The sequence below is a fragment of the Sciurus carolinensis genome, chromosome 3 (assembly GCF_902686445.1).
Source record: "Sciurus carolinensis chromosome 3, mSciCar1.2, whole genome shotgun sequence".
In the NCBI taxonomy this organism is placed as follows: Eukaryota; Metazoa; Chordata; class Mammalia; order Rodentia; family Sciuridae; genus Sciurus; species Sciurus carolinensis.
The window spans coordinates 10526856-10539518 of record NC_062215.1 but is presented as its reverse complement, the minus strand read 5'-3'; the positions used below and the strand labels follow the sequence as shown (position 1 = coordinate 10539518).

At 39.7% G+C, this 12663-nt stretch overlaps 1 protein-coding gene across 3 annotated transcripts in view; it reads left to right on the top strand.

The window, feature by feature from the left end:
* Map2k6 (mitogen-activated protein kinase kinase 6) overlaps positions 1-12663 on the top strand; it is a 101887-nt gene that overhangs the window by 66366 nt on the left and 22858 nt on the right. The window contains exons 1-4 of one of the 3 annotated variants that reach the window (XM_047547640.1): positions 1435-1585; positions 4890-4956; positions 11804-11852; positions 12438-12551. In XM_047547640.1, coding sequence (XP_047403596.1) covers positions 12474-12551 — 78 coding nt within the window. In that variant the 5' untranslated portion in view covers positions 1435-1585; positions 4890-4956; positions 11804-11852; positions 12438-12473. Of the gene's footprint in view, positions 1-1434; positions 1586-3746; positions 3809-4889; positions 4957-11803; positions 11853-12437; positions 12552-12663 lie in introns of those variants that run through there. The other 2 variants (XM_047547641.1, XM_047547639.1) reach the window with 2 other exon arrangements.

Sequence of the window (12663 nt, the reverse complement as noted above, 5' to 3'; positions counted from 1 at the left end):
CTTTAAGTAATTCCAAGGACATTTGGCATACTGCTTCAGTCCAGTGGTGTATGTGAGCTGGTGGGTGGTTTTGGGGACTGAAAGTGTCCCTGTCCACTTTCACGTGGCTGCCGTGGGAAGCCCGTTTTCTCCCCGTTCTTCTGTTCCTCTGCCCTGCCCCATTAGTTGCTTTGCATATGATCACTGCAACTGAATAACATCTAATGACACTTCTCTGCCAATTTTATTGCCAACTACACTTGGAACTGAAGCCCGGCTGCAAGTAGTAAGGAGAGGGCAGCCAGGGCCTCCAGGTTGCCAGTTACTTGGCTGGAAATCCCATTCATATTGGGAAAGAGATTTTTTAAAATAAATTTGGCACTGGAAGTGCTGCCATCCTTTTGTGGAGCTGTGTCAATAATCATAAACCCTCAGAATCAGGCTCTCCAACCTTCCATCAAGCTGACGAATGTTTGGGCATCAGCATATCCTGAGGATGCCACCTTCTGCTGACCGCGTGGGCTTCCCGTGCTGTTTGAGTTGGCACCCGGGGCTCAGTCTTCTGCTTTATGTAATAAGGCTCATCAGAGAGGCCCTTTGTGCTCACCCTTTCTGAGTGGGTGCTGGGCAAGACCTCTTGTGTCCCCCATCCTTTTCCATATGGTCAAAGCTAGTGAACCTTTCTGCAGCATGGTAAATAAATATTTTCTTACTATTGGCAAGGTTTTCCTTTTTCTTTTCTTTTCTTTTTAAATCCCTCAGTACCATTTTGCTCCAAGCCAGGATTATCGTGACCCAACTTTGGTTTAAGATGAATCTTGCAAATATCCATGTGTATTGGACTGCACTATTTTCAGAGAAAACAGGCATGGGTGTGACATGGGCTGATGTAATGAGGTGTGGCGGGTGCCCAGTCAGGTTGGCGAGGTTTCCTCTTTGCAGATTGTACCAAGAAGAGGGCAGAAATACGCAGACTTCTCTCTCTCTCTGAGAAAGCTTGTTGCTAGCATGTGGCATCGTATAAAACCTATTTTCTGACATTTTTCCTTTTTGCTTTGGACTCTCCAGGGAGAAGACTGGCTAATACAGTTGGTCACTTAACTCTATTATTCATATCGCTCCCTCCCATTAATATATTTTTTAACAGTGTTCAGTGTTGGCGTCAGGTGTTGGCAGCCTTCCTAGGGGGAACAGATTGCTCTGGTATAAACACAGCTGGAAACTGACCACATATTGTTTTTCTTTCTTTTAAGAAATGAAAGAGGCATTGATAGAAAGGCCGGAGAACATTGTACTGTCCCGAATTACTTTATAGATTTATTTCCCCAAGTCTGGTTAATGATTAATGCCATACCCGGGTGTCCAAATGGACCCACTTCCTCTGTCCCTTCCCGAGGCTGCAGTTTCCTGGGAACAATGAGCTCCCAGAGGTTTGTTGTGATCCAGACTTGAGGAGGTGGAGTCTGCCTGGTTCTGTTTCTCCTGGCCGCAGTGTGTGGTCTTTGGAGCTAAGGAAAGCATGGCTTCTGTGGGGTTTTCTTCTGCTGGCCTTCCTTACAGCTCTGAAAACCTCATCAGGGCTGCTTATATTTTCAGAGATGGGCAAGTAAGTGAATTCTAGAATGTCCGGGTGTGTGTGTCTATGGTTTTCATTTTAGGTCATCTACCAAGTAAAGGCAGTGCATTTTCTAATAGTGTGATTCGACTTGGTTTTGTCTTTCCTGGAACTCTGTTTTCTTCTCCTTGTCAGGATGTTGCTGTGCCTTGAAATATTGGACTTAAGGAAACTTGGAAGCCTGTGCAAATATCTAACGGTATACGTACAGTCAGGGGTTGAGGCAGGAGACAAGAAGCTGGTAATTGCACCCACCAGGCGGCAAATTTCAGGGGCAGAGTGATGTTGATATGTCCCTGGGGAGATGCTCGGGGTGACCGTGAAGTGGGAGAACCGAGATTTTTTTTTCCCATTTGGGAAGAATTTATTGTTGTTTAGGTCATCTATTTCTTTAGTCTCTGTACCCAAAGGTTTCTCTCTCTCTTCTCTGGTTCTTTAAATAGACATTTTGATGATTTATGAGTTATGATATTGTAATTAAATACTTTTAGGAATTGCTCCTAATTCATTGCTATGTGAAGGTGAAAACCTTTCTTAATGAATGGGACTCTATCAATTTTATAAGAACTGAAATGAAGACAAGGAAGACATAGGACTTTAAGAGTAACTTCTGCTTTTGGTTTCCTTAACTGACCATTGGGGACCATTTTCACAGGCAAACTACATATATATATATAAAATATATTTATACGTTTATAATATTTTATAAACATATAAATATATTTTATATATATATTTTTTTATTTTTGTAAAGAAAGAACTATAGGATTGTATCTGTTGGGATTACTGGGATTATCTTTCACCTGCATTGGAATATGTGTGTGTTCTTTGAATACGTTGAAGCTATCATTCAGTCCTCACTGGATTATCTCATTTAAAATTGCTTTCTGTGTGACTAAAGTTCAGGGATGAGACTTGTTGGAATTAGACCATATAACTATTTAGGTTCTCACAATCAGATCTAGCACAGACACAAAGTAAAACTCTTATGTATCATCTGTTGACACTGCAGTGTGTCAACTAATTTAGTCAAACATGGTCAATAGTCTTTCTGAGCTCCAAGAACAGGAGAAGGAATGGTGAGTTACGGATCTCACAACATGCACAGAGAGAAATGAGCTGAAAACTGAGAAAAATTATTTTGTTAAAGGTAAAAGGTTTTCTCTATGCTGATTACTGGTAAGCGTTTGTTTTTCCTGGCTTTTTATAAAATGACAAAATTGACCTAGATACTGGATTTTGAAAGAATAAAAGAAAACTCATTTAAACATTATGTTGGGTTCTGATAATATGACCAGTTTTGTTCATGAGTTTCTTAAATGACTTTTCAGGAAATGGGACAGTGTAGCTGTTTCTCTGACTATCATCAACAGATACTTATGGGATCTCAGTGTTTTTCATCTGCTTTGTCTGATTTGATTCTCACAGTCCAATGATGTGTATATTGATGTCGCTTCCTTATTTTACAATTGAGGAAATCGAGAGTCAGTTGAAAAGTGATTCTGGAAGTTTTGTGGTTAAAAAAAAAAAAAAAAAAAAAAATTGGAAGAACCAGAGATAAGCTGGGATTTTCAAACTCAAAAGCCCGTCTTCCCGGCACCCCACGCTCTCTGGCCATCTCGGCACTTCTGCCACTGTGGATTAGTGAAGAGCACCCTGTATCGGGGTGTCGGTTGTCTTAGGCTCTGATTCTGACTGGGTCATTGCTGGCTCTGTGATGTTAAGTAAGTCACTGAGGTCTTTTGGTGTCATTGTCTTGCAAAGAGGTTACCTGATTTGATTTCTTAAGTTTCTTTGCAAACTTAAGAAATTTCTTAAGTTTCAGGATCTCCCCGGGACCTTATCTGTGGCTGTGTCAGCTCTGAAGTGCTCATTGACCGATGTAGAGAAGAGGTGAGAGAGGAAATGAACTGTGGAGCCCTGGCTCTTCTTTGGTTCCCCCTGCCAAGTACCAAGAGATGCAGGATCTCCATAGACGAGGAAAATCCCAGGCCCTTAGAAGACTGTTTTCTTTGATCTGCTTCCTGGGCTAGCACTTCTCAACCAGTTCTTTTACACTCATCAACCAAAGTACTTGAGCCAAACTCTCTTATAGTTTTAGCCCAGGGATGAACAAAATCAGAGTCTGTCCATTTCTATCTAGTCCCCAAAGATGTGATATCCTCCTTGCAAGAGCCCACCTGTTAATTTAATCCTTCTTGTAACAAAGCAAAGGTAAATAAATATTATTCTTGGTTTAAGATTTAAAAACCCTCTCTTAGTTTTTTTTCAACTTGTGGCAGGTAGCCAAGGAATGGGACAGGGCAAAAGAGAAAAAGTAGTTTTCATTCTGCATCATCATTAAATCTAGCAATTGTTTACAGATCGACTTAGAACACTGAAGGATACTGAGATAAGGGTGACTACATTTGACTGACATTAAAAAGAAGCAAAAAAAAAAAAAAATCAAAACCAGCCCTCCCTCCCCCAAATACCCCTGTAACCAACATCATCTGCCATCATGAGTATTCTGTGAAAAAGGAAAAAGGTTGGAATGCCATTCTCAGCAGGGAGAAATGGTACATCTACCTAGGAAAAGAGAGTTAGCATTCTTTTTTTTTTTTTTAAATTATTTATTTTTAAATATTTTACAGACTGCATTTTGATTCACTGTACACAAATGGGGTACATCATTTCGTTTCTATGGTTGTGCACGATGTAGATTCATACCATTCATGTAATCATACATGTACGTAGGGTCATGATGTCTGGTCTCATTCCACCATCTTTCATACCCCCCTCCCTCTCATTTCCTTCTACATAATCTAAAGTTTCCCCATTCTTTTCTCACTCTCCACCCTCCACCCCTATTATATATCATTCTCCATTTATCAGGGAAAACATTAGGCCTTTGGCTTTTTGGGATTGACTTATTTCACTTAGCATGATATTCTCCAATTCCATCCATTTATTTGCAAATGCCATAATATTATTCTTCTTTATGGCTGAATAATATTCCATTGTGTGCATATACCACAGTTTTTTTATCCATTCATCTGTTGAAGGGCATCTAGGTTGGTTCCACAATCTAGTATTCTTATTTTGATATGTTCTCCTTGTTGGTGAAAACATCATTCCTGATGCCGTTTTGCATTTGGGACACACTGCACAGACTGCCTGGGTGGGAAACGGTGTTCAGAACTGGGAGAGGAGAGTGCATGTCTGTGGCAGCTCTTTGCCTTCTGCGGCAGTCTCTGACCCTGCGCTCTTGCTATGATATAGATTTTTAACTTTGTCCTTACATCTTTCCCAATAGGCAAGAAGCGAAATCCTGGCCTTAAAATTCCAAAAGAAGCATTTGAACAACCTCAGACCAGTTCCACGTAAGTTGGCACAGTTATCATCTTAACCCAAGCGCTTGGACTTAGCCTCCCAACGGGTTCACTTTGGGGATAGTGAACCAGGTTAGAAAAGAAGAACCCTTTCGGGGGAAGACATTTCCTTACTGTTCTGAGACCTGAAACCAGTCTACAATCAATGGGTAGCTCTGAAGCCCGTGCCTCAAATGATTGGTTGCGTAAGAATTGTGTGGCACATGCATTTGGCGGCTGAGGTCCTATGTAAACCTAGAGAGGTCCCTAATGTAGACTGTCCTGCTTTCCCTGTGTAATTTGAATGAATAAACAAATCCCTGTGAGAGCCACTACTGTAAGACATGGGTTGAGATGGAGAGGTGGTATTTGGTGAGGACCCACATCCTGAAACCTAAATCCCATCCCATATAAACAGAAGGCAAAGTGAGGTGAAGGAACACTTCTTTATTAGCTAAGGTTTTGGCCCAAATCCCTAGGTGAGCTCAAGTCCTGGTGGAGCAGGATGCCCTCTCTCTGAGCCTTGTTTCTTTGTCTCTCTGTGGAGTGGGAAGGGCACGTCTTGTCCAGCTGGAAGTACAACCACCTCCCTGGCATCTGCAAGGCAGGAATAGACATTCCAAGGCAAAAAAAAAAAAAAAAAAAAAAAGAAATCACAGCAGAGGCCCTGCAGAGACAGGTAAAGCACAGCAACTGCATCCCAGTGAAACCTTCAGGTTTTCAAGCTCCTGTTTTCGAAGTGCCCTCGGTCAAGGTTCGCCCTACACACCGTGATCCAGCCTCTCAGAAAGTGCGCCCCCTAGTGTTGGGATGCATTCATTAAAATGATCACCTCCTCCTCAGACTGCTGAGGAAACCAGTAGCCACATGGAAGAAATTTTCACTGAAGAACCTCTGTGAACAGAGCAAAGTGAAGAGCTACTCTTCAGGACTCTGCATGGTGTCTTGAGGGGCTAAGCTCCAGTGACAGTGGTCCTTTTGTGAGGATCTAGAGGAGGAAGTTTTCCCCATAACTACTGTCTAGATTTTTTGTTTGTTTGGAATGGGGTTCCTCTGAGCTGTTGGCTTCTCCCCTGGGGACTTGTAAATTCTGTAATTACTCTTTTTCCCTCCTCTGACTCGTTTCTGAAGAGCTTAGAGTCAAATATGCCCCCCATCATGCCACCTGTATAGAACTTGGTGGGTTATCCTTTAAAAATATTTGTTTTAAAGTTATTATAGATTCAGAGTAGGGTGGAAGGATGTATATGGGGAAGTCCCATGTAGCTTTGCCCCAGCCTGCACCAAAATCTCCCCATGTTAACATCTTACACAACGATGCTGTCATGTCAAAATCAAGGAAGTCATATTGGTGCAAACCACAGAATATATTCAGTTCCACCAGCTATACAAGCATTCAGTTATGTGTGTGTGTGTGTGTGTGTGTGTGTGTGTGTGCGCGCGCGCATAGCTCTATATAGTTGACATGGGTAGCCTTGTGATCCTGTTATCTTTGTCACTTTGGCTTGAGCTAACCACTGTCATATCAAGATGCTTAACTATATGAACAGTACAAGATTTGCGTGTTACCCCCTAAAAGTCACGCTTACCTCTTCCCCTGGGACACTTTACCACTGAAGTACATCCTTCTTATTTTATTTTGAGACAGGGTCTCACTAAGTCGCTGAGACTGGCCTTGAACTAGCTGTGCTCCTGCCTCAGCCTCTCAAGTCACAGGGATTACACTCGAGGCCCGCTGTACCTGGCTTGAGACTTTATTTCATTCAGCTTAACTTCCTTAAGAGATTCATCCAAATTGCTGCATGTAGTGTATTGATAACCTGTTCCACTTTATCGCTGAATACTGTTCCATGGCATGGTTATACCATAGCTTATTTAACCCTTCAGCCTTTGAAGGAAATATGGATGGTTTCCAGTTTGTGCCTATTATGAACAAAGGTCATTATGACATTCCTTTATGAATCCTTGCATGAGAATAAGTCTTCATTTATCTGGGATATATGCCCAGGGCTGCAATTGCTGGTTTATATAGCAAGAGCAATTTCCATTTTGAAAGAATTGCCAAACTATTTCCAGAGTGATTGTAACATATTATGTTCTCAACAATAATATATGAATGATACACTTGCTCTGCATACCTGCCAGAATTTGGTATTACCACTGGTTTTTATATCAGCTGTTCTGTGGGTAGTAATATATCACTATAGTTTTAATTTGAATTTCTCTAGTGGCTACTTATGTAGAATATGTTTTTTAGGTGTTTATTTTCCATCCACATATTTTCTTTAGTAAAATGACTGGTATCTACCTTTTGCCCACTAACTAATAATGAGATTGCTTTTTATTGTTGACTATTGTCAATTCCTTGTGTATTCTAGACATGAGGACTTTTTAAAGTATGTGATACGAAAATATTTTCTCCCAGTTTATAATTTGCCTTTTTTATCCCTTTAGCAGGATCAAAGAACAAAAGTTTTTAATTTTGATGAAATCCAGTTTGTAAGACATTCCTCTTTATTGATTATGCTTTTGGCAACAAGCCAAAGAACCTTTACCTTGTCCCAGGTCCTGAAGATTTTCTCTGTTCTTGTGTAGACACTTGATAGTTTTACACCTAAGCCACTCATCCATTTGTCGTTAGTTTTTGTAAAAGTTACGAGGGTGAGGTTGAGCTTTTTATTTTTGCCAATGGAGTTCCACTTGTTTCAGTGGAAATCCCTCCTCTGTTGAATTGCCTTTGCTCCTTTGTCTAATATCAATTAGGCATGCCTGCTTTGATCTATTTCTGGATCTCTGTTCTGTTCCATTGATTTATGTGTCTGTTCTTCTGCCAGCGTCACACTGTCTTGATTACTGCAGCTCTATACTAAGTCCTAACATGGGGAAAAGCCATTCTTGCTACTTTGTTCTTATTTTCAAAGTTATGTTGGCTCTTCAAAGGCCTTTCCTCTTTTCATATAAGTTTTAGTATAAGCTTGTCTTTGTCCACAAAGGAACTTGCTGACATTTTATTAGGAATTGAGTTTAACCTACAGATCAGTTTAGGCGTAAATGACATTTTTATTACATGGAGACTGCCAATCCATGAACATTGGTTAATTTCTCCAAATATTTAGATTTTTGACAATTTCCTTCATCAGAATTTTGTAATGATCATCTTCATTAGGACTTGTTCAGATTTATATCTGAGTAACACTCTTTGGAGCAATTGTAAGTGGCATTTAGTTTTTTATTTTGGTTCCCATTCTTCTGTGTTGATCTTATTTCCTGTGACCTTGCTAAACTCATGTGTTAGTCGTAAAAGCTTTTTGTAGGTTCCTAGGATTTTCTATGTAGATAATCATGCCATCTGTGAAGAGAGAGTTCTATGTCCCCCTTTCTAGTCTCTATTTTTAAACTTTTATTTTCGTGCCTTATTGAAGTGGCAAGGATATCTAGTATTGTCGAGTACCATTGGTAAGAGTCTGCAACTAACCTTTGTTCCCTGTCATAGAGGAAAGACATTTATTTAGTCTTTTCTGCTTAAGCCTGGTGTTAACTGTAAAGTTCTCATTAATGCTGTTTATGAGGTTGAAGAAGTTCCTCTCTAGTCATGGTATGCTGAGAATGTTTATTATAACTGGGTGTTGAGTTTAGTTGGCTACTTTCTTTATATCAATGTATGTGATTGTAAGGTTTTCCTCTTTGTGGTATTGATATGGGGATTACATTGATTAATTTTTAAATATTGAGCTATGGTGGTTGTATCCCCAAATAAATTCCAGTTAGTTGTGGCATATATACATGCCGCCATGTGTGTGTATGTGTGTGTGTGTGTGTGTGTGTGTGTGTGTATTTATTTATACATTTGATTTGCTAAAATTTTGTTGAGGATTTTAACATTATGAGAGATGTTGGTCTGTGGTGATCTATTTATTGTTTCTTTTGTGCCTTATTTTCTGGTTTTGTATTAAGATAAGACTGGCCCTCATAAGAATGGAGTTGGTAATAAATATTCCCTCTCTTATTTTTCCTTGGATCTTGTGTAAAACTGGTGTTAATTCTGTGAATGCTACAATTCTGCAGTGAAGCCAGATAGCGTGGATATTTTTCCGGAACTTTAAAATTTCTCAACTTCTTTAATAGACACAGGACTATTCAGATTATCTATTTCATCAGGGTTGACTTTTGGTAGAATATGGTTTTTGAGAAGGTGGTCCGTTTCTTCTTAGCAGTCAGATCTGTTTATGACAAGGAAGGCTTTCAAAAATTCATAAAATTACATACAAAATTAATGATTATTCTTTCCTGATTATTCTTTCAATGGCAGCAGGATCCGATGTGATATTCCATTTTTCTCCTGATATTGCTAATTTATGTCTTTCCTTGTCTTTGTCAGTTTTGCCTGAAGTTTATTGATTTTGTTGATTTTTTTGAAGAATCAGCTTTGTTTTCTTTTTTTTCCTGTTTTTAATTTTATTGCTTTCTGCACTTATTTTTCATATTTTCTTTAAGATATATTCTTCTATTAGACTGCGGCTACAGCTCCATAGTAGAGAACTTGCCTGGCATGTGTGAATCCTGAGTTGGATCCCCAACACTGCAAAACAAAGCAAAATTATATATATATATATTCTTACACCAACTGCTCAGCTTTCCTGCATTCTTTCCCTTTTGAGTTTTTATTCTTGCCCTTTCCTAATGCATGTTAATTTTGTATGTAATTTTATGAATTTTTGAAAGCCTTCCTTGACATAAACAAATGAAAAAGAAACTAAGCAAGGGTAAATGTAGCTTCTATTTGATCTTTTTCTCACGTGGTAGAATGGATTTTGAATACCCTTTTCTGCTTCACTATGTGGGGTTAAGAGCATTGCTACAGTACTGTGGCCTACACCACTTAGCTTATAGTGTTATTTTAATACCAAGGTTTAAATTTGTATTTCTAAAGAGTAACTTCCACATTTTGTTGCTTTCCTTAGTGATTTCTTGAGGTTGGTCTGGTGATTCTTACCATTCATACCCTGTCTCCCCAGCCCGGGACAGGACTCCACTCTCTGCAGTCCAGTGTGTGTGGTCTGTCTGTTTGACTCTTTGAGTTGCCAATGCCAGTGTGTCTTTGACTTAGGTTTCTGAGCTGTTTGCTCACTTGATTGATAGTGACTAATCCTAAGTCAATTCTATGCTAGTCAGTATCATTTTATTTAACTCTCACAAGAGGATCAGAAGGCATTTTTTTTTTAAAGCCTCATTTGACAAGCAAAACAACAGAACTGTGTAAGGGTCAGGCGCTTCATTTTGAATTGTTCAGCTAGCTTCATGGGTAAGAGTTCAGGCTCTGCAGTCAGAATGCCTGGGATTGTTCAGTACTTAACTGCACTAAGTTTTAATTTCCCTTTCTAAAAAATAGGAATAAACAATGATATGGTCGTTATGAGGATCAGATGTCATAATCCACACTAATGTCTTGCCGATCGCCTGGTCCATTGTAGTTGCTCAGTGGACGGTAACTCTTAAGTTGTTTGTTGTTGTGGTACAACTTCTAAGTGGAAGAGCTGGCATATAAACTCAGGGAACTCTGACTCTCAATTTTATGTGCACCTTACACTGGGTAAAACTCTGGCTAACAGTTTGTGGCTGGTGAGTTAGGATCCTTTATTTCAGTATTTGAGAAGTTATGATAGAACTCTGAATTCTAATGTCATCATCTCTTTGAAAGACCTTACATTAATCTCTTTCAGTGCCAATTCTTTTCTTTTTATGAATTGGTGCATTATAGTTGTACACGATGGTGGGATTTGTTGTTACATATCTCTACATGCACACAATATCAATGTCATTTCTTTACATTGAAACAGAGATAAAAATGACCCTTAGAGTTGTAAAAATTGAAGAAGATATTTTATGCAAATGGTTTAGCACACTGTCTGGGTCAAGTCAGTACTTAATAAATCTTGTTAAATAAATGAGTAATCATTGTAACAGTAATCAGTGAACTGATTACGCCTATAGAATTATAAACAAATAATTATTATAATAAACCAAAATTGGTTGTTCATGTGAAACGCTAATACTGGATGACCTTTGGAATACCTTTGGTCTTCTAGGGAAAGAATTTTGTAAAATAAGCTTGATTCTTCACCCAGAAGATTAAAATATGGAATAACTGACAGAGAACATCCAGCCGCACTTTACGCCTACAAAATCTTAATGCCCCAGGCAAACTAATATACCCAGCCCTGGACAGAAAGAACACAGTGTCAACTAATCCAACCTGAGATGTCAGTCTTGGCCTCACAGCTTGATGCTTTTGGCAGACTTGATGAACCCAAAGGCCTGAGGCTTGGGTGGATTAATCATTTTCATTAGAAGAGGCCTGGGTATTGGGAGCAGATTCCTTGATTCAATCAGACTGAAATAAATGTCGTTTCTTCTTGTACAACAATTGTGGAAAAACGTGGTGAAATGTTGGATATGCTGGTGCTCTTGAATGAAAGAAAGGGTCTGAAGCTTACTGTAGCTCTCTAACTGCACACATGTGGCTTCTATTTATTGGCTGTTTACTGTATGCCAAGCATTCTGCTAAAGCATTTGACTTGGAACATTCCCTGTAATACCCAGTCCTACTCCACCAGGTAGGCACACTAATATCTCCATGTTAAAGGAGACCTGGAGGCTCAAAGAGACAAAGTAATTTAAACCCTAATGTATTTTATTTCAAATCCCATATGTTCACGTTCCTACACTGTTTTCCTGGACTGGTGAACCTTTACCTTCTTCCTAAGGAGAAAAACTCTCCAGTTGCATATAACTTGCAAAGAACATATTTGACTAAATATCTCATGTGTCTTCTTTTCCCCTTTCTCTCTCTTTCTCTCAGGCCACCTCGAGATTTAGACTCTAAGGCTTGCATTTCTATTGGAAATCAGGTAAGAAAAGTCACGCCTATCAACTGACACCTTGATCATTTTAAGTATGTTTTCTGGATGACCACTGAAAAATGTATTGTCTATAACATGCTGATAGGGCTGAGGTCAAAAATATTGGACATTAAAGGGAAATGGCTTGGTTGGCTTTCTCTCTTTTGGATTGTGAATTAAAATCAGGTATTGATGAGGGTATTTGAAGAGTACGGATGAGCCTCTTGGGAGGGCTGTTCTCAAAATGGCATAGATCTAGTTGCCATCAGACAGTAGGAGAGTATAAAGATAAGTAAGGGGGTGTGGCTAAAGAGCTGCAGTGTAGACAGCTTCCACGGAGCCCTTGGAAGACTGAGTTGGGTGGAATGGGGTGTCTGAGTTTCCTGCAATGAGCAGGTGACTTGGGCTTCCTGTAGAAACCTGAGCTTTTCCCGGTGCTTTTTGTGGCTTCTGGCTTTCGGTGGCTGTTTTGACCAGCTAGAAAAATGTGTGGCCCAGCAATAACCCCTTTGACTCTGAGAAAAACCAGACGGAGGAGGAGAGCAGAGTCGGTATCTGGTTTCTTTGTCAGTTTCCTATTTTTCTCTCTGGCAGAACTTTGAGGTGAAAGCTGATGACCTGGAGCCTATAATGGAACTGGGACGAGGTGCGTACGGGGTGGTGGAGAAGATGCGGCACGTGCCCAGCGGGCAGATCATGGCGGTGAAGGTAGAGTTGATGTTCCCTGAACGCTTTGTATCTGCAGTGTATACGTTTGTCCATCTCAACTGTAAACCAGCCCTTTTTCAAAGAAGCAAGAGGGTGAAAAAGAAAAGATTAT